Source organism: Puma concolor, chromosome B3 (genome assembly GCF_028749965.1).
Source record: "Puma concolor isolate L17-30 chromosome B3, mPumCon1.1.hap2, whole genome shotgun sequence".
In the NCBI taxonomy this organism is placed as follows: Eukaryota; Metazoa; Chordata; class Mammalia; order Carnivora; family Felidae; genus Puma; species Puma concolor.
In genome coordinates, this window is record NC_141672.1 from 121,671,317 (window position 1) to 121,696,570 (window position 25,254).

Sequence of the window (25,254 nt, forward strand, 5' to 3'; positions counted from 1 at the left end):
CAGTGTAATATTAGTTTCAGGTGTACAATTTAGTGATTCAGCTCATACATTGAACACCTGGTGCTCATCAACATAAGTGCACTCCTTAATCCAGTTTGACTTTCATAGGTCTGAAATGTTTTTAAGAACTGTAGATGAAGACTAGATATAGCTGGGAAATAAATGTTGGTCATCTGAGTGACAAAAGATATTTTTTTAATTAGTCATTATATCACTATGTCATTGTGTCAGTTGGTTTGATAATTAAGTTGACAGAAGATAGATTAATAGGAGAAAACAAACTAATTTTGTACATGTAGGAGCCCCATAAAAACATGAGACTCAAAGATATGGCCAAAGAAGGCAGCTTTTATACCTTTTAGACAAGAAAATAATAATTTTGTGAAGAATTGACAAGACAAAGGGATTTGTCTACTACTTGGATAGTAAATTAGTGAAGTAACAAGTCTTGTTTATATAGCCTTTTCAGCCCTAAATTCCTGATGAGGATGGCTTCTATCCTAATACAGGAAAAGTACCTTTCATATATGAGATTTATTTTTTCTTTTAAGGGGATCAACAAAAGGTTCAGAGTATCTTTCTTGCAACAGCTGTTTATTAAGTAACTTTGATTCAAAATAATCAATATGCCAAAATGGCATATTTTGGGTCTGACATATTTGGCTCCTCTTTACAAAACTGTAGTAGAATATCACAACCAGGACATTAACATTGCCACATTGAGGATACAGAACATTTCCATCCCCACAAGGATGCCTTATGTTTTCCTTTTGTACCCACACCCAATTCCTTCCATTTCTTATAACCCCCTTCTTACTGACAATTACTAATCTTCCCACCATTTCTATAATTTTATCATTTTAAGAATGTCCAAATTGAGTCATACATTGAGTGACATTTTAGAATGGGTACTCAGTGTAATTCTGTTGGAGGTTCATCCAGGTTGTTGCATGTATCAGTGGTTTATACCTTTTCATTGCTGAGTAGGATTCCATAATGTAGATGTTCCATGGTTTGTTTAACCACTCAACTCTTTAAGGACATCTGGGTTATTTCCAGTTTGGGGCAGTTACAAATAAAGCTGTGATGATTATTCATGTACTGATTTTGTGTGAACACAGGTTCTCATTTCTCTGGAATAAAATGCCCAGGATGGAATTGGTGGGTAGTAGGGTAGTTGCACGTTTAGGTTTTTGGACCATTTTACATTCCCACCAGCAATGTGTGAATGAGCCAGTCTCTGCATCTTCACTAGTATTTGGTGTTGTTCCTACTTTTTATTTTAGCCATTCTCCTAGGTGTGCTGGGAAGTCTCATTGTTTCTAGCCCTAAAGCCCCTTCAGGACTCTGTGGGAGAAACATCTGCCTGCCCTTTTTTCTCCCTCCAATTTGTTCTGAGGTACAGACCCATGGCTGTGTTTCGTTCCCCCACAGGTGGATTATGAACTCTGTGAGGGGCACTGCTGGCTTTAGTTTCCTGGCCATTCCCTGAGCACAGTTGTCTGTCACTGCCTTGGCATTGTGCCTTGACTGTTACATGAATAGGAAACGCTTGCTCACATTTTGGAGGCACTGGCCTCCTCAAGGGGTCATGTGAGGGGATGGGGTGGTTTTTACTTCAAGAGTCCCTGGTGGGTGGGCAGAGGGGCTCTCTGCCATGTCCTGGGCCCTGAGTATCCATCTGTGCTGAGGGAAGAAGGGCCTGCCATGTCCCATGACTGGGTCCAAAGCCTGAGGCTCCAGGTGATCTATCCTTCAAAATCAAGGTGAAGATATTCATACCTACTGTGCTTTGCTGGGCATACCAGGTGCACTGGAGCCCACATTGCAAAGTGGTGTCAAGTAGCACTGGCCTGCCCTTTGAAATATTTCTGTCATGCAGGCTTTTGCACTCTGGGCCTAGAATGGGAGGGGCAGCCCTGATGATCTCTGAAATGTCTTCTGGGCTATTCTTCTACTGTGTTGGACAGTAGGTTTTGGCTTTTGTTTAGATGGCTGACTAATCTCCCCACTGTCTTGATGAATAACTCCTAGCTTCCCATTGTGATGTCAGATCCAAACTGATGTCTTTATGAAATTTGGCCATATGCTTTGTGTATTCTCTTGAAGCTTTCTCATTTCTTTTAGGTTGGATAGGCTGAGAATCCCACATTTTAAAGTTTGGCTTCCTTTTTTTTTTTTTTTTTTTCTTTTTTTTTTTTTTATTTATATATGAAATTTATTGTCAAATTGGTTTCCATACAACACCCAGTGCTCATCCCAAAAGGTGCCCTCCTCAATACCCATCACCCACCCTCTCCTCCCTCCCACCCCCCATCAATCCTTAGTTTGTTCTCAGTTCTCAACAGTCTCTTATGCTTTGGCTCTCTCCCACTCTAACCTCTTTTTTTTTTTTCCTTCCCCTCCCCCATGGGTTCCTGTTAAGTTTCTCAGGATCCACATAAGAGTGAAACCATATGGTATCTGTCTTTCTCTGTATGGCTTATTTCACTTAGCATCACACTCTCCAGTTCCATCCACGTTGCTACAAAAGGCCATATTTCATTTTTTCTCATTGCCACGTAGTATTCCATTGTGTATATAAACCACAATTTCTTTATCCATTCATCAGTTGATGGACATTTAGGCTCTTTCCATAATTTGGCTATTGTTGAGAGTGCTGCTATGAACATTGGGGTACAAGTGCCCCTATGCATCAGTACTCCTGTGTCCCTTGGATAAATTCCTAGCAGTGCTATTGCTGGGTCATAGGGTAGGTCTATTTTTAATTTTCTGAGGAACCTCCACACTGCTTTCCAGAGCGGCTGCACCACTTTGCATTCCCACCAACAGTGCAAGAGGGTTCCCGTTTCTCCACATCCTCTCCAGCATATAGAGTCTCCTGATTTGTTCATTTTGGCCACTCTGACTGGCGTGAGGTGATACCTGAGTGTGGTTTTGATTTGTATTTCCCTGATAAGGAGCGACGCTGAACATCTTTTCATGTGCCTGTTGGCCATCTGGATGTCTTCTTTAGAGAAGTGTCTATTCATGTTTTCTGCCCATTTCTTCACTGGGTTATTTGCTTTTCAGGTGTGGAGTTTGGTGAGCTCTTTATAGATTTTGTATACTAGCCTTTTGTCCGATATGTCATTTGCAAATATCTTTTCCCATTCCGTTGGTTGCCTTTTAGTTTTGTTGGTCGTTTCCTTTGCTGTGCAGAAGTTTTTATCTTCATAAGGTCCCAGTAATTCACTTTTGCTTTTAATTCCCTTGCCTTTGGGGATGTGTCGAGTAAGAGATTGCTACGGCTGAGGTCAGAGAGGTCTTTTCCTGCTTTCTCCTCTAAGGTTTTGATGGTTTCCTGTCTCACATTCAGGTCCTTTATCCATTTTGAGTTTATTTTTGTGAATGGTGTGAGAAAGTGGTCTAGTTTCAACCTTCTGCATGTTGCTGTCCAGTTCTCCCAGCACCATTTGTTAAAGAGACCGTCTTTTTTCCATTGGATGTTCTTTCCTGCTTTGTCAAAGATGAGTTGGCCATACATTTGTGGGTCTAGTTCTGGGGTTTCTATTCTATTCCATGGGTCTATGTGTCTGTTTTTGTGCCAATACCATGCTGTCTTGATGATGACAGCTTTCTAGTAGAGGCTAAAGTCTGGGATTGTGATGCCTCCTGCTTTGGTCTTCTTCTTCCAAATTACTTTGGCTATTCGGGGCCTTTTGTGGTTCCATATGAATTTTAGGATTGCTTGTTCTAGTTTCGAGAAGAATGCTGGTGCAATTTTGATTGGGATTGCATTGAATGTGTAGATAGTTTTGGGTAGTATTGACATTTTGACAATATTTATTCTTCCAATCCATGAGCAGGGAATGTCTTTCCATTTCTTTAAATCTTCTTCAATTACCTTCATAAGCTTTCTATAGTTTTCAGCATACAGATCCTTTACATCTTTGGTTAGATTTATTCCTAGGTATTTTATGCTTCTTGGTGCAATTGTGAATGGGATCAGTTTCTTTACTTGTCTTTCTGTTGCTTCATTGTTAGTGTATAAGAATGCAACTGATTTCTGTACATTGATTTTATATCCTGCAACTTTGCTGAATTCATGTATCAGTTCTAGCAGACTTTTGGTGGAGTCTATCGGATGTTCCATGTATAATATCATGTCATCTGCAAAGAGCGAAAGCTTGACTTCATCTTTGCCAATTTTGACGCCTTTGATTTCCTTTTGTTGTCTGATTGCTGATGCTAGAACTTCCAGCACTATGTTAAACAACAGCGGTGAGAGTGGGCATCCCTGTCGTGTTCCTGATCTCAGGGAAAAAGCTCTCAGTTTTTCCCCGTTGAGGATGATGTTAGCTGTGGGCTTTTCATAAATGGCTTTTATGATGTTTAAGTATGTTCCTTCTATCCCGACTTTCTCAAGGGTTTTTATTAAGAAAGGGTGCTGGATTTTGTCAAAGGCCTTTTCTGCATCGATTGACAGGATCATATGCTTTTTCTCTTTTTTTTTTTGTTAATGTGATGTATCACGTTGATTGATTTGCAAATGTTGAACCAGCCCTGCATCCCAGGAATGAATCCCACTTGATCATGGTGAATAATTCTTTTTATATGCCATTGAATTCGATTTGCTAGTATCTTATTGAGAATTTTTGCATCCATATTCATCAGGGATATTGGCCTGTAGTTCCCTTTTTTTACTGGGTCTCTGTCTGCTTTAGGAATCAAAGTAATACTGGCTTCATAGAATGAGTCTGGAAGTTTTCCTTCCCTTTCTATTTCTTGGAATAGCTTGAGAAGGATAGGTATTATATCTGCTTTAAACGTCTGGTAGAACTCCCCTGGGAAGCCATCTGGTCCTGGACTCTTATTTGTTGGGAGATTTTTGATAACCGATTCAATTTCTTCACTGGTTATGGGTCTGTTCAAGCTTTCTATTTCCTCCTGATTGAGTTTTGGAAGAGTGTGGGTGTTCAGGAATTTGTCCATTTCTTCCAGGTTGTCCAATTTGTTGGCATATAATTTTTCATAGTATTCCCTGATAATTGTTTGTATCTCTGAGGGATTGGTTGTCATAATTCCATTTTCATTCATGATTTTATCTATTTGGGTCATCTCCCTTTTCTTTTTGAGAAGCCTGGCTAGAGGTTTGTCAATTTTGTTTATTTTTTCAAAAAACCAACTCTTGGTTTCATTGATCTGCTCTACAGTTTTTTTAGATTCTATATTGTTTATTTCTGCTCTGATCTTTATTATTTCTCTTCTTCTGCTGGGTTTAGGCTGCCTTTGCTGTTCTGCTTCTATTTCCTTTAGGTGTGCTGTTAGATTTTGTATTTGGGATTTTTCTTGTTTCTTGAGATAGGCCTGGATTGCAATGTATTTTCCTCTCAGGACTGCCTTCGCTGCGTCCCAAAGCGTTTGGATTGTTGTATTTTCATTTTCGTTTGTTTCCATATATTTTTTAATTTCTTCTCTAATTGCCTGGTTGACCCACTCATTCGTTAGTAGGGTGTTCTTTAACCTCCATGCTTTTGGGGGTTTTCCAGACTTTTTTCTGTGGTTGATTTCAAGCTTCATAGCATTGTGGTCTGGAAGTATGCATGGTATGATTTCAATTCTTGTAAACTTATGAAGGGCTGTTTTGTGACCCAGTATATGATCTATCTTGGAGAATGTTCCATGTGCACTTGAGAAGAAAGTATATTCTGTTGCTTTGGGATGCAGAGTTCTAAATATATCTGTCAAGTCCATCTGATCCAATGTCTCATTCAGGGCCCTTGTTTCTTTATTGACCGTGTGTCTAGATGATCTATCCATTTCTGTAAGTGGGGTGTTAAAGTCCCCTGCAATTACCACATTCTTCTCAATAAGGTTGCTTATGTTTATGAGTAATTGTTTTATATATTTGTGCGCTCCGGTATTTGGCGCATAGACATTTATAATTGTTAGCTCTTCCTGATGGATAGACCCTGTCACTATTATATAATGTCCTTCTTCATCTCTTGTTACAGCCTTTAATTTAAAGTGTAGTTTGTCTGATATAAGTATGGCTACTCCAGCTTTCTTTTGGCTTCCAGTAGCATGATCAATAGTTCTCCATCCCCTCACTCTCAATCTAAAGGTGTCCTCAGGTCTAAAATGAGTCTCTTGTAGACAGCAAATAGATGGGTCTTGTTTTTTTATCCATTCTGATACCCTATGTCTTTTGGTTGGCGCATTTAATCCATTTACATTCAGTGTTATTATAGAAAGATATGGGTTTAGAGTCATGTGATGTCTATATGTTTTATGCTTGTAGTGATGTCTCTGGTACTTTGTCTCACAGGGTCCCCCTTAGGATCTCTTGTAGGGCTGGTTTAGTGGTGACAAATTCCTTCAGTTTTTGTTTGTTTGGGAAGACCTTTATCTCTCCTTCTATTCTAAATGACAGACTTGCTGGATAAAGGATTCTCGGCTGCATATTTTTTCTGTCTAGCACACTGAAAATCTCGTGCCAATTCTTTCTGGCCTGCCAAGTTTCAAAAGAGAGATCAGTCACGAGTCTTATAGGTCTCCCTTTATATGTGAGGGCACGTTTACCCCTTGCTGCTTTCAGAATTTTCTCTTTATCCTTGTATTTTGCCAGTTTCACTATGATATGTCGTGCAGATCGATTCAAGTTACGTCTGAAGGGAGTTCTCTGTGCCTCTTGGATTTCAATGCCTTTTTCCTTCCCCAGTTCAGGGAAGTTCTCAGCTATAATTTCTTCAAGTACCCCTTCAGCACATTTCCCTCTCTCTTCCTCCTCTGGGATACCAATTATGCGTATATTATTTCTTTTTAGTGTATCACTTAGTTCTCTAATTGTCCCCTCATACTCCTGGATTTTTTTTATCTCTCTTTTTCTCAGCTTCCTCTTTTTCCATAACTTTATCTTCTAGTTCACCTATTCTCTCCTCTGCCTCTTCAATCCGAGCCATGGTGGTTTCCATTTTGTTATGCATTTCGTTTAAAGCGTTTTTCAGCTCCTCGTGACTGTTCCTTAGTCCCTTGATCTCTGTAGCAAGAGATTCTCTGCTGTCAGCTATACTGTTTTCAAGCCCAGCGATTAATTTGATGACTATTATTCTAAATTCACTTTCTGTTATATTATTTAAATCCTTTTTGATCAGCTCATTAGCTGTTGTTATTTCCTGGAGATTCTTCTGAGGGGAATTCTTCCGCTTGGTCATTTTGGATAGTCCCTGGCGTGGTGAGGACCTGCAGGGCACTTCCCCTGTGCTGTGGTGTATAACTGGAGTTGGTGGGCGGAGCCACAGTCAGACCTGATGTCTGCCCCCAGCCCACCGCCTGGGCCACAGTCAGACTGGTGCGTGCCTTCTCTTCCCCTCTCCTAGGGGCGGGATTCACTGTGGGGTGGGGTGGCCTGTCTGGGCTACTTGCACACTGCCAGGCTTGTGATGCTGGGGATCTGGCGTCTTAGCTGGGGTGGGTAGGCAAGGTGCACAGGGGCAGGAGGGGCAGGCTTAGCTTGCTTCTCCTTAGGTGATCCACTTCAGGAGGGGCCCTGTGGCAGCAGGAGGGAGTCAGATCCGCTGCTGGAGGTTTGGCTCCGCAGAAGCACAGAGTTGGGTGTTTGTGCGGAGCGAGCAAGTTCCCTGGCAGGAACTGGTTCTCTTTGGGATTTTGGCTGGGGGATGGGCGGGGGAGATGGCGCTGGTGAGCGCCTTTGTTCCCCACCAAACTGAGCTCTGTCGTCAGGGGGCTCAGCAGCTCTCCTTCCCTTTGTCCTCCAGCCTTCCCGCTTTCTGAGCAGAGCTGTTAACTTATGACCTCCCAGACGCTAAGTCGCGCTTGCTGTCAGAACACAGTCTGTCAGGCCCCTCCGCTTTTTGCAAGCCAGACTCGGGGGTTCTGCTTGGCCGGCAAGCCGCCCCTCCGCCCCGGCTCCCTCCCGCCAGTCCGTGGAGCGCGCACCGCCTCGCCGCCCTTCCTACCCTCTTCCGTGGGCCTCTCGTCTGCACTTGGCTCCGGCGACTCCGTTCTGCTAATCCTCTGGCGGTTTTCTGGGTTATTTAGGCAGGTGTAGGTGGAATCTAAGTGATCAGCAGGACGCGCGGTGAGCCCAGCGTCCTCCTATGCTGCCATCTTCCTCCTATCTCCTGGCTTCCTTTTTAATTAACTGTTCCATCTTTAAGTCACTTCTCACTTCTCTCATTTTACTCAAAGCTGCTCCTGCAACCTTTTGCTTAGAAGACTCATCAACCAGTTAGCCAATTTCATCCCTTACAGGTTCTACCTCTCACAACTAGGATACAAACACAATTCAACTAAGTCCTTGGCCAGTTTATAACAAGAATTTCCTTTTCTTCATTTTCCAATAACATGTTCCTCATTCTGTCTGAGACTTTCCCATAATGGCCTTTACCATCAATAGTTCCACCAACATTTTATTCTCAACTACTTAGGTATTCTCTCTGAAGACTGAGACTTCTCTTCAGATGACTCTCCTACTTCTGAGCCCTTGCCAGAATTGTTTTTAATGGTCTATTCACAGCAATTAAGGCTTTTCCTAGTGTGCCTCTTCAGAGTCTTTCACTCTCCACCCATTACCTAGTTCCAAAGCTGCTTCCATATTTTTAGGTATTATAGCAGCATCCTCACTTCTCAGTTTCTTAGGGCTGCTATAACAAAATGCAACAAACTGGGTGGCTTATAAATGACAGGCATTTATTTCACAGATTTTGAGGCTGGAAGTGCAAGTGCCAGCCTGATCAGATGAGGGCCCTCTTTTAGGTTTCAGACTTCTCATTGTATCATCATGTGATGGAAGGGTCAAGAGATCTCTCTGTATCCTCTTTTATAAAGGCACTAATCCCATTCTGAGGATTCCACCCTCATGACCTCATGACCTCCCAAAAGCCCACCCTCTAATACTATCACTTCAGGTATATGAATTTTGGGAGGACACAAGCATTTAGACCATAGCAGCAACCATTAGCATGGTACAATTTTATTTTTTTAATTTAATTTTTTATTTTTAAAATTTACATCCAAATTAGTTAGCATATAGTGCAACAGTGATTTTAGGAGTAGATCCCTTAGTGCCCCTTCCCCATTTAGCCCATCCCTCTTCCCACAACCCCTCCAGTAACCCTGTTTTTTGTCCATATTTATGAGTCTCTTCTGTTTTGTCCCACTCCCTGTTTTTATATTATTTTTATTTCCCTTCCCTTATTTTCATCTCTTTTGTCTCTTAAAGTCCTCATATGAGTGAAGTCATATGATTTTTGTCTTTCTCTGACTAATTTCACTTAGCATAATAGCCTCCAGTTCCATCCACGTAGTTGCAAATGGCAAGATTTCATTCTGATTGCTGAGTAATACTCAGTTGTATACATATACCACATTTTCTTCATCCATTCATCCATCGATGGACATTTGGGCTCTTTCCATACTTTGGCTATTGTTGAGAGTGCTGCTATAAACACGGGAGTGCAGTGTCCCTTCAAAACAGCATACCTGTATCCCTTGGATAAATGCCTAGTAGTGCAATTGCTGGGTCGTAGTGTAGCTCTATTTTTCATTTTTTGAGGAACCTCCGTACTGTTTCCAGAGTGGCTGCAGCAGCTTGCATTCCCACCAGCAATGCAAAAGAGATCCTCTTTCTCTGCATCCTTGCCAACATCTGTTGTTGCCTGAGTTGTTAGTGTTAGCCATTCTGACAGGTGTCAGGTGGTATCTCATTGTGGTTTTGATTTGTATTTCCCTGATGAGAAGTGGTGTTGAGCATTTTTTCATGTGTCAGTTGGCCATCTGGATGTCTTCTTTGGAGAAGTGTCTATTCATGTCTTTTGCCCATTTCTTCACAGGGTTCTTTGTTTTTTTGGGTGTTGAATTTGATAAGTTCTTTATAGATTTTGGATACTAACCCTTTATCTGATATGTCATTTGCAAATATCTTTTCCCATTCCCTTGGTTGCTTTTTCATTTTGCTGATTGTTTCCTTTGCTGTGCAGAAGCTTTTAATTTTGATGAGGTCCCAGTAGTTCATTTTTGCTTTTGTTTCCCTTGCCTCCAGAGACGTGTTGAGTAAGAAGTTGTTGCGGCCAAGATCAAAGAGGTTTTTGCCTGCTTTCTCCTCAAGGGTTTTGATGGCTTCCTGTCTTACACTGAGATCTTTCATCCATTTTCCATGGTATAAGAAACTGGTTCAGGTTCATTCTTCTGCATGTCACTGTCCAGTTTTCCCAGCACCACTTGCTGAAAAGACTGTCTTTATTCCATTGGATATTCTTTCCTGCTTTGTCAAAGATCAGTTGGCCATACATTTGTGGGTCCCTTTCTGGGTTCTCTATTCTGTTCCATTGATCTGAGTGTCTGTTCTTGTGCCAGTACCATACTGTCTTGATGATTACAGCTTTGTAGTATAGCTTGAATTCTGGAATTGTGATGCCTCCTGCTTTGGTTTTCTTTTTCAAGATTGCTTTGGTTATTTGGGGTCTTTTCTGGTTCCATACAAATTTTATGATTATTTGTTCTAGTCTGTGAAGAATGCTGGTGTTATTTTGATAGGGATTGCATTGAATATGTAGATTGCTTTGGGTAGTATCAACATTTTAGCAATATTTTTTCTTCATATCCAGGAGAAGTGAAAAATCTATACGCTGAAAACCTAGAAAGCTTATGAAAGAAATTGAAGAAGACACAAAAAAAATGGAAAAAGCATGATACAATTTTAGAATATTAATTTATCTCATAAAGATCCCATTTGGAGTCAGTCCTTATTGTTACCTCCAGCCACAGGCAACCCTGATCTTTCTGTATCTCTAAATTAACCTTTTCTGGACAGTTCATATAAATGGAATGACACAATGTAGTCTTTTGTGTTTCACTTTTTCACTTTGCATAATGCATTTTGGGTTCATTCATAATATAGCATGTATCATTAGCTCCATGTTGTAGCATATACTACATTTTGTTTATCCACTCATCATGGATAGACATTTGGAATGTTTCCAGTTTTTTGCCTATTTTGAATAATGTTGCTATGAACATTTATGCTTTATGTGAAGCGTTAAAAAAATAAACTGAGGTATAGTACATTTTTAAGAGTTTATTTGACCAAAAATCAGTTAGAATTGGGCAGTGCCAAACTGGAAGTGGTTTGAAGTGCTCTATCAACAGGAGCTATGGGAAAGACTTTTACAGAGAAAAGGGGGAAAGCAAAGTAAAAAAATGATTTGATTGGCTATAGCTGAAGTATCTGCCTTATTTGGGAAGCCTAGTTAGCTGTTTATGATCAGTTGTTCTTAGATTTTGATTTCTTTTTTTTTCAATGTTTATTTATTTGGAGAGAGAGAGAGAGGCATGGGGTGGGGTGGGGCAGAGAAAGAGGAGAGAGAGAATTCCAAGCAGGCTCTGCGCTGACATGGCAGAGTCCAGCAACACAGGGCTCAATCTCATAAACTGTGAGATCATGATCTGAGCAGAAATCAAGAGTCAGATGCTAATCAAATGAGCCACCAGAGGCCCTATAGATTTTGATCTTTTAGAGTTGAGGCATTTATTATAGGCTTAGATTTTGGTTTGCTTATGTAGGCTGCTAAGGCATTAGAACCACTTCTGTATTTAATGGCCTAATTTAATTAATTTAATAGGACATATATTTTCATTTCTCTTAGGTAGATTCCTAAGAAAGGAATTTCTGGTCATATGGTAATTTATTATTTAACTTTTTAAGAAACTTCCAAACTTTTTCATGAGGGCTGCACCATTTTATATTTCCACCAGCAATATTTTATTTTATATTTTTTAATGCTTGTTTATTTTTGAGAGAGAGGGAGACAGAACATGAGCGGGGGAGGGGCAGAGAGAGAGGAAGACAGAATCTAAAGCAGGCTCCAGGATCTGAGCTGTCAGTACGGAGCTGGACGTGGGGCTCGAACCCACAGACTGCAAGATCATGACCCGAGCTGAAGTTGGATGCTTAACTGACTGTGCCACCCAGGCACCCCTCCGACCATCAGTGTTTGAGGGTTACAATTTCTCTGCATCCTTGTCTTTCTATGAAGATATTTTGTCTCATAAATTCCATGTCCATTTGAATTATAATTAAATAAAAAATATACTTTCATGATTCAGTGGTAACACTGAAATCTCAATTAGATTAAGCATTTGGCTATGTACCTTTGGTTTAATAACAGTGTCATTAATTGGGAAGAATTGATATATGTTGTAGAACTAATGGTCTACTTTCCTCAGGATTATATGGTAAATAATTAATGACAATTTACTGCAGGCTTCCTTATAGAATATACGTTAGCCTTCTGCTTCTATTCCTAGGTCATCTAATTATTCAGGAAATGAAATTAGCTTTCATTAGAAGGCAGACTGGTGGTGTTTGTGTGTGTATTTGGGGTTTCCAGATTCTGAAATAAAAGGACCCATGATTTATATGTATTTTTAATAGATATGGTATAAAATGGCATATAGAAATAACATTGATGGATGCTAATAGCAATATAGGCTTTTTGTACATTTTAAAACCCTGTGGACTGGAATGCAATAATTTCCTATGTTCCTTTACAGATTGTTCACAGAACACTGGCAGCCATGTTGGGTTCCCTTGCAGCATTAGCAGCGCTGGCTGTGATTGGAGACGTAAGTTGTAACATTTTGAGTCAATGGCTTACCACTGTATAGAATATAAGATTCAAAGATAGTCCAACAATTAGGCATTAGCTAGTGATTTTCATTCTTTTATATGCTATTTCCACATTTCTCCCTCAGGAACCATGCTGCAGGCATGAACCAACAAATCTTATCAACATTGATGACTGTTTTTCATTTGACTTTCACACACATTTCTTATTTTGCATTTTAGCTGAGGAAAGGCTCATCGCTATGCAGTTGCTCAGGGCTGTGTAGCTGAGTGGTTAGATTTGGCTCTGGGTGCTGTCAGCCCTTGGGAACTAGAGGGGGGCATCCTGCCTGGAGCAGAGAGGTGAGAAATGGTGAGGTTGGAGTTCTGTCTTGCAGACATCAGGAGGTCCCTGGAGATGCATATTTGGGGGTGATGGCACCACATCAGGGTCTGCATGTGGCCTGTCTTCAGGAACATAGGAGTGAATGTAGAGAAGCAAAAGCAAGAGAGCCCAAGTGTCCACTGGAGATAGAGGCCTGCCATTGTTGAAGGAACAGTGCTGGAACTGAAGAAGGTGGCAGCACACAGAGCTGGATTTGAAAACAACTCCATATTTTTGTATCCTTTGGGTAAATACCTAGTAGTGCAATTGCTGGGTTATAGGGTAGTTAGTTCTATTTTTAACTTTTTGAGGAACCTCCATACTGTTTTACAGAGTGGCTGCACCAGTTTGCATTCCCAGCAACAGCAAAATAAATGTCAGATAAAGACAAATGCCATATGATTTCATTCATATGTGGAATTTAAGAAACAAAACAGATGAACATATGGGGGAAGTGGAAAAAAAGCGGGGGGACAAACCATAAGAGACTCTTAACAATAGAGAATAAACTGAGAGTTGATGGAACCAGGTAGGTGGGGGTAGTTGAGTGATGGGCATTAAGGAGGGCACCTTTTGGGATGGGCACTGAGGGTTGTATGTAAGTGATGAGTCACTGGGTTCTGCTCCTGAAACCAATGTTACACTGTATGTTAACTAACTCGAATTTAAATAGAAATTTGAAAAAAAAATCTATAGAATTTAAAGGATTTTTTCTTCAAAGTACTACTAAAGGCCATTTAGTTAGCCAAAGAATAATAACTGGTTTAAAAAACTATGTGGGGCTATGTTGTTATTCATTCATTCATTCACTCATTCATTCATTCATTTTGGCTAGAGTTGGTATAAAAAAATACTAACCCTAAGGGTAAAATGTCCCAGAATGCTAAAACTTATACATAAACAACTGTTATTTTTATTAACTGTTAAGGAGTAATATAGTAGTAGCTATTTTGTTTTAGAAAACATTAATGCGGCACACATCTTGTGCTGCGGGTAGCTCCTTGGGCCACCATGCAGTCCTTTCCCAACAACGAGACTCTCAAAGTGCCCTAACTTCATACTCTGTGCTCCCAATTCCCCATGACCTCAGCCTTCCCTACTCTGCAGGGTTGTTAGAAGATGAAGTGAGAGTGGATGAACAACTGGTGAGTAGGACAAGTGTATCTTTCAGCTGTTGCCATCCTGGCCTCATGCTCCAATACCAAGGAAGGCATGTGGGAACTTCACTGATCTCAAGGGTCAGTCCTGCATTTCAGGCTGCAGTTCTGGAGTTGGAGTTGCCAGGGACAGGGTTTAGGAAATTTGCTTTTCTTGTTACTAAATGTATAAGCTTGACATTATAATGTCTTGGGTCACGAGTCGTTTTCATTGATGTTATACTCTAATTTTAAAAGCAAGTGGATAGTATGATTTTTGACTGTGGTCAAATGAGTGGGCTTGCTATAAAGAGTGGCACATTTTTTACAGCTATCACCAGAAGGATGATGCCTCAAACTAATTGGGAAATTTGTACTTTGATTGCAGAGACCCAGCCTGACCCATGTGGTGGAGTGGATTGATTTTGAGACCTTGGCCCTGCTATTTGGCATGGTAATTACAATCCTCTCAGTAGGACAGGGCTCCAAGCCTGCTGTAATCTGGGGCCTTCTCTTTTGCTGCCACTGCTGATAATACTTCATTATATTAAAGACATTGTACTGCTTGACAATTAGAGCTTGATTAAGAAGTGTTAGCGCAGGCCTAGCCAATTTCTCCTGTGGAGGAATGAAATGATTGGTGCTCTGGTTAGTTAGCTGGAGAATTGCAGTCTTAGTCCTGTCTGATAGTTAAATAATATTGTCGTTTAGATATCTTAGTAACATTTTTGAGTTGCTTCCCTTAAAATATACAATGGATTATCCCAAATAAGTGAACCATATAAGTTTTGGTGATTGGAAAAACACCTGTAATTAAATACATGGAAAATGAAAGAAATTGAACCTAAGTAATAGTTTGTGTGTCATAAACCAATTTAACTAGAAGAAGTGAAATTTGCTAAGATCCTGAATATCAGTAGGAATGCCTCACATGTTCTTGAACAGACCCTACAATGGCTAAGTGGTCTGAAGGAGGGTTTCCCCTTTCTGGACAAAAGATCCACTCTGTGTAAAGCAGATTATTATGTATCTTAATTTTCCTGGCTAATATTTTATCCCCTCTGGTAGTCATAAGAGAGGGCCATGCTACTCTAGGCTTCAATGTGACCCAAACTAGCTGCTTCCTCTCTGAGTGCAGTGTAAGGAGACAGGTCAGTGCTCTGAACTTAGCCTTTATAGAGAAGTTCATATTCTTGTTGGTCTTGAAAAGTATGTAGTAGAGTCTGGGCATTTGGAAGGAAGAAGGAAGACATACCAGATGTCTCATAAAAGAGGTTAAAAAAAACTTAAATGAATGATATATTAGTTTGCTGGCTCTGCCATAATAAAGTACTACAGACTGGTGCCTTCAACAACAGAAATTTATTTCCTCATACTTCTGCAGGCCAGATTTCTGAGACCAAGTCAGCAGTGCTTGTTCCTTTTGAGGCCTCTCTGCTTGACTTGTGGATGATCATCTTCTCCCTGTATCTTCACATGATCTTCCCTCTGTGTGTGTCTGTGTGCTTATCTCCTCTACTTATAAGGATACCAGTCATATTAGATTAGGGCCTCACTTTAACTTATCCTGAGGTACTGGGGTTAGGATTTCAACATAGGAATTTGTGGAGGAAAGTGGCACAATTGAGCCCATAACACATGGTTTAATTTTTTTTTCTCAGTTGAAACCATTCAGCAAGCTCCTATGATTCTGGAACTTTGGAGGTGCAAAGATAGTTTATGTATCCAGGCTCCTGCCTTTTCCTCTTTATTTCATGGCAGTTAGCCACCCCATGGGGCCACTTAACCCTGGTCCCTGAATTTAAGTCTCTTTTGGGTAGTTTTGGCAGCAAATGTGTGGATCAGCTTCCCCACAATGATGGAAGACCACATAGGACCTACCCATTCAGTTCATGTGACGCTTCTATTGGTGAGTGAAACACCACATTCTACAGACAGTAACAGGTGGCCATTTGGATTAGGATGAACATCGATGGTCATTATAGACAAGGTAGATATTTGTATTGAGTCTAAACTGACTTTTGGAAATTTTTGTTTTGTGCTGAATATTTGAAAGATAATATTGGGCCTACTGTTTTCTAAGTACTTTAATTTACATAATTCTATTGAATTTTCACAACAGCCTTAACAAGGAATAAAACATTCAGAGGTGAGGTGAGGAAACTAAAGTACAGAGGATTGAATAATTTTTTTGCATAAGGTTAAACTACTTCTAAATGGAAGGATTAGTACTTGAACCTGTAGCTTTTCTCTCTAAATTCAACAAATGGTATATTGCCATCATAGGAGGTGGAATAAAGAATCTTCCAGAATCTTCTCTGGGTTCTGTGAACCCAGAGAATAAGCATTTCAATGTAACTGATCTTATTTGTGTCTCTTGGTCAAATTGGTGATGAAAATCTGTCCCATTATTTTAGGAAACAAAATTTAACTCAGTTTAAAAATCTTAAAATATTTAATTGTTGCTTGTGTGGACATTTAGGTGCAGAAGGCCACATTCCGGCTCATTTCCCTTCCTGCTTCTAGCTTTGTGTCTGTGAGCAAGTCATCTCCCATCTCTGCCCTGTGGTTTCCTCATCTATAAAACAGAGAGTAATGGTAACACCTGATGACTTTTGTGAAGATTAGGTGGAATGATAATTTATCTGGACAAAAATAGAGGTGCAAGCCTTATAAGCAAGAGGCTCTATTCAAGAAATTACTAAGTGGACTACACTCAGCAAAAAAGCATGAAGCTTGATGAAGTGGTAGCTTTCATGCAGAGGCCTTGTAACTGATCACTCTGATGTCCTTTCAGGATGTTATACTTCTAAAAGATTCCTCTTGTCTCCTTTTTCTGTTTGTCCCACAGATGATCTTAGTAGCCATATTTTCAGAAACTGGATTTTTTGATTATTGTGCTGTAAAGGTAGGTTTGATGTGGGATTTAATATTTATGTATTAATATTTATGTATTAATTCACTGTTATTTACCATTACATATTCAGTCAATAAAGCTACCACTTAAAGCAAATATTTTAAAATTCCATCTTCCTTTACAAAATTATGGGTGTAAGGCTGGGTACAATTGCTGTCCTAAGTTAGGTGGCTCTGAGAAACACTTTGATCTTCTCAATAAACTGAAGGAGATCAAGGAAAAGAGTATTTGGGTTGAATGTTTGTGTAGCATTAGTTAAATTGGCAAGTTGAGAGCTTCATATCAAAAATTGTTTTGCATTTTAAATTTTTTTTTTTCAACGTTTATTTATTTTTGGGACAGAGAGAGACAGAGCATGAACGGGGGAGGAGCAGAGAGAGAGGGAGACACAGAATCGGAAACAGGCTCCAGGCTCTGAGCCATCAGCCCAGAGCCTGATGCGGGGCTCGAACTCACGGACCGCAAGATCGTGACCTGGCTGAAGTCGGACGCTTAACCGACTGCGCCACCCAGGCGCCCCTGTTTTGCATTTTAGAGCATCTAAATATTTCAAGTCATCAGCTTCTGATTACTTTACTTTGTGTTGAAATAATTTCAGTGATGACTTTCTAATTATTGAACATATAAACATTCACTTTTATAACTGAAATCCTGGGAAATCTGCCAGCAAGTTCTGATGGCCAGACTCTGCACTGGTGCTATGACTCAGGGTTGGTGAGAGGATATCTTACCATATTTTGCTAATGCAAAGGCTAGTGTTGTGCTTGATTTTCTTTTTTGAACTGGAAAGTTCTTCTAAAAGACTATTTACTCATCAAAGCCCTTTGCTTTGTCATTCTCTGAATGACAGAATTTTTGCCGTCTTTGTGTGCCATCTTGCATCTTCAAATATCTGGTCTCTTCCTCTCAATGTCTTGGTACTGAAAATCCTTAAGATCTAAGTCCCTTAGATAACCAACAATCAGCAGGCTTGAGGGTCATAGCCCAGGCTGTCTAACCAAAAGGAGATTGTAAGATACTGGATAATGTTAAAGGGATAGAGGGCAATCACCTTGTGACCAGTGAACCATCAAAGGGCACTGTGAAGAAGGAGAATCAGAGGGAAGGAGGGTAAATCATGGTGGATTCAGAATGTCCAGGTACAGGTCATCACTTCCTCATCTTAGCAAATTTAGGAACTCATTGGTTTAAGTTTTAACCCACCATGTAGTGGCTATTTGGATCACTGGCTCTTATAATCTGTAATGAAAAGTCACATCTATTCTTCAACCCCACTGATCCTGGCTTGTTCCTTTCTGTGTGTGTACATCTCAGACATACCAGCTCTCTAGGGGAAGAGTGTGGGCCATGATCATCATGTTGTGTCTCATTGCCGCTGTCCTGTCTGCCTTCCTAGACAATGTCACCACATTGCTGCTTTTTACTCCTGTGACGATAAGGTATGTAGAGTGGCCCTGTATGGTGGTGTGTTCTGGTTGCTCAATCTAGTCCCCATGTTCCCTTTGCTGGTGTGCCCTGGTCCAGCCCGTGCATCCTCCAGGACTGTGGTGCTCAGTGCTCATGGCTATGGCTATGGCTTTTCCTTGTGGCCATGGCTATGGCAGGAGCAGTGGCGGCCATAGAAATATACATGGAAGTCACCAGACGTAGGCTTTGCTGTCCAGGGGTGTGAGGCAGATGGGTTCCAGGAGTTCTTATCCATTGAGATGGTCACAGGTGAAGCAGAGCAGTGTGGAAGCTCCTGCCAGATGGTCAGGTATATGTATCCAGGTGCTGGGGAAGTTGAAGCAGCCATCTTGCTCTCCTCAGGCTTGGAGGGTTATGGGACCTGGCCTGACAAGGCTCTGCAGGGTAACTTTGGGAAAGAGAAATTCAATTTGATTCCATTTCGTTTCTTTAAATTAGACATTTCATTAATTAGACATTTATTGAACATCAGAGGCCATTTGTCTTGAATCTCTTGAAGCTTGAGCTTCAGGCCTGGTCATTATGCAGGCCACTTGTAAGGCCATGGAACTATACTTTTATCTAGGCTTTATTTTATTTACTTTGAAGATGGTTCCCCAGCATATCATGGCCCTTCTGTGCTTGGACCCACCATGTCCTGGTACTTGGTCATAGGGAAACACATACTCCCTGAGTGTTCATGGGAGCAAGGTAGGTAGTGAAGGGTGCCAGACAAGTCACCTCAGCTCCACTGATCTGGGTGGTAGCATCAAAAGGACTAACCTAAGCTAGTGTTTTAAGGATTCTGTTAGATAGGAGACCCTCTTAGACATGAGGCATGAGACACAGCAAGTTCAAATGTGTTCTGGTTGCTTAATCTAGTACCCATGTTCCCTTTGCTGGTGTGACCAAAAAGGGGCTACTTCCAAGGCTCAGGAGTAAATCTAGGTGATGCCTTTGGAATTTGAAGAATGGTGTCTCTCAGAGGTGGAGCGAATTGGAGTGGGGGATAGGGGGAGGAGAAATAAGGGTGGAGAAGAGCAGAGAACAGGCAGCATCCCCACAAGTGCAGTCTGCAGTGTTGAGAGTTGGTTGTTGAGAGTTGGTCTCTTGCCCAAGCTCCTGCAAGCTTGGCTGCATTGTCATGCCCCACATGCAGACAGGGATTTAGCCTTCCTGTGCAGGGGTGTGTGGCACTTCCTAGTATGTGGGGTTCTCCTGAGGGCAAATGAAGGCTGGAACAAATGTGGCTCAAGGGTGCTGTAAACTGTAACATGCACTACTAATGGCAGACACCAAACTCTGCCTCTAGGATATCTCAAGGGCAAGAGGCAGGGCACCTTCACCCCCCTCAACCAAGGTGACTCTGCTGCTGTCACTGGTTTAAAAGCCATACTATCACCTATGCACCAGGTCCCAGAATATCATTGTGCTCTCTGATGACAGTTCCAATGAGAGCAGACTCCCATGGGGTACCCATATTCCTGGCATTCCTGGACAGTCTAGAAAGCTGAGGGTTTTCTCAGCCTTGCTGGGATTTGTTTATATCCTCAGTACTACAGAAACCAGCTTTGTAATTTTCTGTGAGTAGCAATTCTTAGTCTAAAAGTTACAGCTTTCAAGATTTAAGTGTTAGTGTATTCATATTCACTATATATATTACCATATTCTTCATGATTTTATAAGCTTAATCATGTTCTTCTGCCTTTGTCTGGAGGAGCATAGTCTTCACCGTTAAACAGCTTGGTCCATTTAGATAGGATGCCGTCTCTGTGCTTGCTCTGCCATTGTTGATTAACGTACACTAATTATTTTCTTGCTTGAGGCAGATCCTGGAAGCTTCCTCAGCTGAGCACTACTGCTGCTGCTGATTGGGGTCTAATCCTGTTTTTGGATTCATTCTTGGATTCATTCATTCATTCATTCATTCATTCATTCATTCATCCCCAGACACCATTCCCTCTTCAGTTTCCACATGGCTCTGTAGGCTGATCCTCTTCAGATGTACTGTTAGTTTCTCTCTGACCTGGGAGATGAAGAGAAGGACCCTTGAGTGCAGCAGCCTAGTAACCCAAGGCCCAGTTTCTATATGGAAGTAGACAGTATGGATTGGCAGGTGTGGTGGGACATGATGTGTTTCCCAAACCTTCTTTAGAGCAACATCTTTCTTTCTTTCTTTCTTTCTTTCTTTCTTTCTTTCTTTCTTTCTTTCTTTCTTTCTTTCTTTCTTTCTTTCTTTCCTTCCTTCCTTCCTTCCTTCCTTCCTTCCTTCCTTCCTTCCTTCCTTCCTCTCTTTCTCTCTTTCTTTCTCTCTCTCTAATTTTTTTGAGAGAGAGAGCATGTGTGAGAGAGCACACAAGTGAGGGAGGGGCAGAGGGAGAGAGAGGGACAGAATCTCAAGTGGGCTCCACACTCAGTGGAGCAGGGCTCCATCTCGTGACTGTGAGAGATCATGACCTGAGCCAAAATCAAGAGTCAGAGGCTTAACTGACTGAGCCACCCAGGAATCCCAACATTTTTCAACTTTGGGCTTGTTGTATCCACATTGGGAGCCTGTAGACTTCTGCTGCCCAGGCCCACTCCCAGGGATTAGTCTGTCATGGGCCGGGCAGCAGGACTTTTAAAGGTTCCCAGACAAATCTTTGTGCAGTCAAGATAGGGAACCACAGCTGTAGAGTGTGTGCTCCTTCTCTAAGGAAGAAGTCTATGGATAGTATTTAGAAGGGAGGGGCAAGAAGATAGCATCTGAGAAAGGGAAGGTGGGTAATGAATTACATTGGTAGGCTTGGTGTGAGCTACTGAGTTGTGGTGCTGTCTGCTCTGCCCCACCCCTGATTCAGAAGGGTCTGGTGGCCAGCAGACTAGTGTCAGGGCCTGCACACAAGGGACTGTGCTCCCTCCAGATCTGTGGGGGGTTGATGAGGGTACATTTTCACACTGATGTGAAACCAACCACAGGTGGGTGGTTGGTTGAATTTCAAAGAAATGCAATTCTGAGGGTCAACTGTAGCTTTGTAAACATTGTCTTTGTTCATCCTCCAGCATTGCACTTCTTATAGGTGTGTGTGTGTGTGTGTGTGTGTGTGTGTGTGTGTGTGTGTGTGTGGTGTGCCTCCCTTATACAAACAAGTGCATTAAAAATATTTAGATTGTACAATTGAAGAGCATGGCTACTTTTATTTTCCTCCATTTGTGACAGATTGTGTGAGGTGCTCAACCTTGATCCAAGACAAGTCCTGATTGCAGAAGTGATCTTCACAAATATTGGAGGAGCTGCCACTGCCATTGGGGACCCACCAAACGTCATTATTGTTTCCAACCAGGAGTTGAGGAAGATGGTATGTACAGTGTAATAGGGTTGCTTTCAATAAATATAGGTCCCAACTTACCTGCCCATTTGGCATTCTACCCAATGTGGAAGACTTTATTAGAAATTAAGCTCTTCTATGTCACTTCTTCATATTAAGTGTTATTGGTTATCTTGAGAGGGGAGATTAGGTGACCGGTCCTCCAGTGTAGAGTGAAGTGGTTTGAATTGATTCATTTCCATTCTGATAAATTATTAAGAAAAGGATGGATAACATGATGTACTTAGGTGTAGGAGATGATGTTTGCATTATATATATATATATATTTTAGTTTTTAGAGGTGTGTTTATTTATTATTTTTTTTAATTTATATATGAAATTTATTGTCAAATTGGTTTCCATACAACACCCAGTGCTCATCCCAAAAGGTGCCCTCCTCAATACCCATCACCCACCCTCTCCTCCCTCCCACCCCCCATCAACCCTTAGTTTGTTCTCAGTTCTCAACAGTCTCTTATGCTTTGGCTCTCTCCCACTCTAACCTCTTTTTTTTTTTTTTTTCCTTCACCTCCCCCACGGGTTCCTGTTAAGTTTCTCAGGATCCACATAAGAGTGAAACCATATGGTATCTGTCTTTCTCTGTATGGCTTATTTCACTTAGCATCACACTCTCCAGTTCCATCCATGTTGCTACAAAAGGCCATATTTCATTTTTTCTCATTGCCACGTAGTATTCCATTGTGTATATAAACCACAATTTCTTTATCCATTCATCAGTTGATGGACATTTAGGCTCTTTCCATAATTTGGCTATTGTTGAGAGTGCTGCTATGAACATTGGGGTACAAGTGCCCCTATGCATCAGTACTCCTGTGTCCCTTGGATAAATTCCTAGCAGTGCTATTGCACTGTTGTTTGCATTATATTAATGGGAACTGAGGTTTCTTCCAACTAATGTTAAAAATAAAATAATCTGTCCCTCACATTTTCAATTGTGGTGGATGAATTCACTGATGAAGAACTTAAACATTTTTTAAAGGGTCATAAAATGAAGGTCTTTAGGAATTTTTGGAAAGCTCTTATAAATATTAACATATAATTTCTTTGTATGCTAAAGTAAAAAAGTATTAGAGAGTGAAAACAGTATTTTATACATCTTAAAGAGTTTGAAATTATATAGGTTTCATTTATCATTCTTTGGTCATTAGAATTTTCTCAGTAGCTCTTCTGTGAAGTGTCAGCAAAAATGTTTCCAAATTGGTATCATTTATTTTAGATGATATGTTTATGTGTGTGTCTATGAAGTGTGCCAGTATATTTGTGTGTGTTTGTGCTGTCTTCTATAAAAATATTTAAGCCTTTGAGCATATCTCTAAGGTATTGAGATCCAGGGTATGACTTAGGTGCTTTGTCTAAACTTTAATGCTCCCTAGTTACCCTGGGAAACCAACTGGCAACACTTCACCAGGCTTCCTGTGTGAACTGAGCAGTATGCCCAGTATCATGTTATCCCAGAACACATCAGAAGGTGGCAGAGCCTTGTGATCTGTTCTAGGGGCACCTATCACCCAAGATAGGCATCATACACCTTGAAGAGAAGTATTTTTAATTTTTTAAAAACATTTATTCATTTTTGAGAGAGACAGAGCATGAGTGGGGGAAGGGCAAAGAGAGAGGGAGACACAGAATCTGAAGCAGGCTCCAGGCTCTGAGCTGTCAGCATACACCCTGATGCAGGCCTTGAACTCATGGACCATGAGATCATGCCCTGAGATGAAATTGATCACTCAACCACCCAGGTGCCCCTGAACAGAACTATTTTTAGAGAAAGATACTGTTTTATTTTTATTTTGCAGTAATACATTTATTGTAGAAAATGTATATCATACACACAAGTTTTAAAAATTGTCATAATCTCACCATTCAGAGATAAATCCTCTTAATGATTTGGTGCATCTAGTTTCCCAGAATGTTTGTATGTAGATACACATGGATGAAAAAAGATACACAGCTTCTGCTCTGCCAAGATAGAGTAACAGGGATTTACCCTGAAGCTTGAGATATCCAAAAAGAAAATTAATGAAAATTCAAAAAACAAAACCCCAAGCAAAGCAAAACCAGATAATGGTAATAAGATACAGGGCATCAGACAAAAAAATTACAGTGTTTTTTGAGAATTGGGAAGCAAATGAGGTGAACCCTATCATTGCCCCAGTTCACTGCCTTGAGAGAGTTTCCAGGATGCAGTACAGAGAGGGAAAAACCCATGTGGAGCTCATCAGACTGCCCGAGTTCAGGAGACAGAACTGAGAGTCTGGAGAGACCAAGGTTAAGATGTCTTTTTTGGTGAATTCTCCAAATACTTAAGGAAGAGATAATGCTATAATACCAATTCTACATAAAGCTTCACAGTAAATTAAAGAGGAGAGAATGCTTTCCAACTCATTCTACAAGACCCTGACACCTAAAGTGGACAAAACCAATATAATAAAAGTATTAACAAATGTTTTATGAACATAGATTTTTGATTTTTAATTTTTAAACGTAATTTAAAAAAAATTATCATATCCAATTTAATAATATGTAAAATGGATAATATATCATAACCAAGTAGAATTTATCCTAAGACTGGAAGATTGGTATGATATTTGAAAAACCAATCAGTGTAATTTACTAACAAACTAAATGATAAAGTTCATATAAAAACTAAAATAATAACAAACTAAGTAATAAAGTTCATCTATTGAGATGCAGAAAAATATTTGGCAAAATCCAATATCCATTACTGCTTAAAAATCTCTCAATAAACTAGAAAATAAGAGAACTTCATAAGTGCAATAAAGAGCATTTCTGAAAACACTACAGATAGCATAATACTTAGATGTGAATGCCTCTTCCTTAGATCAGAAACACGACAAAGATGTCCATTCTCACCACTTCAATGTAATATCTTAGTGGGGGCTCTAGCTGATACAATAAGATAAGAAAAGAAATACAAACCATCCATATCAGAAAGGAAGAATTGAAAGTCTTTACTTACAGATGACACGACTGTCCATGTAGACAGTCTGAAAGAATCTGTAAAAAAGCTTCTAGAAATAATAAATTTGACAAGTGTGCAATAAAAGAACAATATAGAAAAATTAGTCGTTTTCTATATTCTAGCAGTATACAATTGGAAATTAGCATTGATATATAAAATACTTTAGGGTAAATCTGACCAAACATATGCAACACCTTTATACTGAAAACTATAAAATATTATAGAGTAATTAAAGATCTAATTAAATGGAAAGAGATACTTTGTTGATGGATCAGAAGACCCAATATTGTTAACATATCAATTCTTCCCAGATTGATCTACAGATTTATACAATCCCTATCAAAACCATAGCAGGTTTGTTGTTTTTGGTAGAAATTGACAGATTGATTCTAAAATTTATTTGGAAACTCAA

General features: G+C 40.3%; 1 protein-coding gene across 1 annotated transcript in view; it reads left to right on the top strand.

The window, feature by feature from the left end:
• The window catches only part of OCA2 (OCA2 melanosomal transmembrane protein), a 559,846-nt gene that overhangs the window by 172,922 nt on the left and 361,670 nt on the right, over positions 1 to 25,254 (top strand). The window contains exons 10-14 of the mRNA XM_086711326.1: positions 12,556 to 12,627; positions 14,517 to 14,582; positions 16,980 to 17,036; positions 18,360 to 18,484; positions 21,691 to 21,829. Of these exons, the coding sequence (XP_086567452.1) occupies positions 12,556 to 12,627; positions 14,517 to 14,582; positions 16,980 to 17,036; positions 18,360 to 18,484; positions 21,691 to 21,829 (459 nt within the window). The remainder of the gene's footprint in view (positions 1 to 12,555; positions 12,628 to 14,516; positions 14,583 to 16,979; positions 17,037 to 18,359; positions 18,485 to 21,690; positions 21,830 to 25,254) is intronic.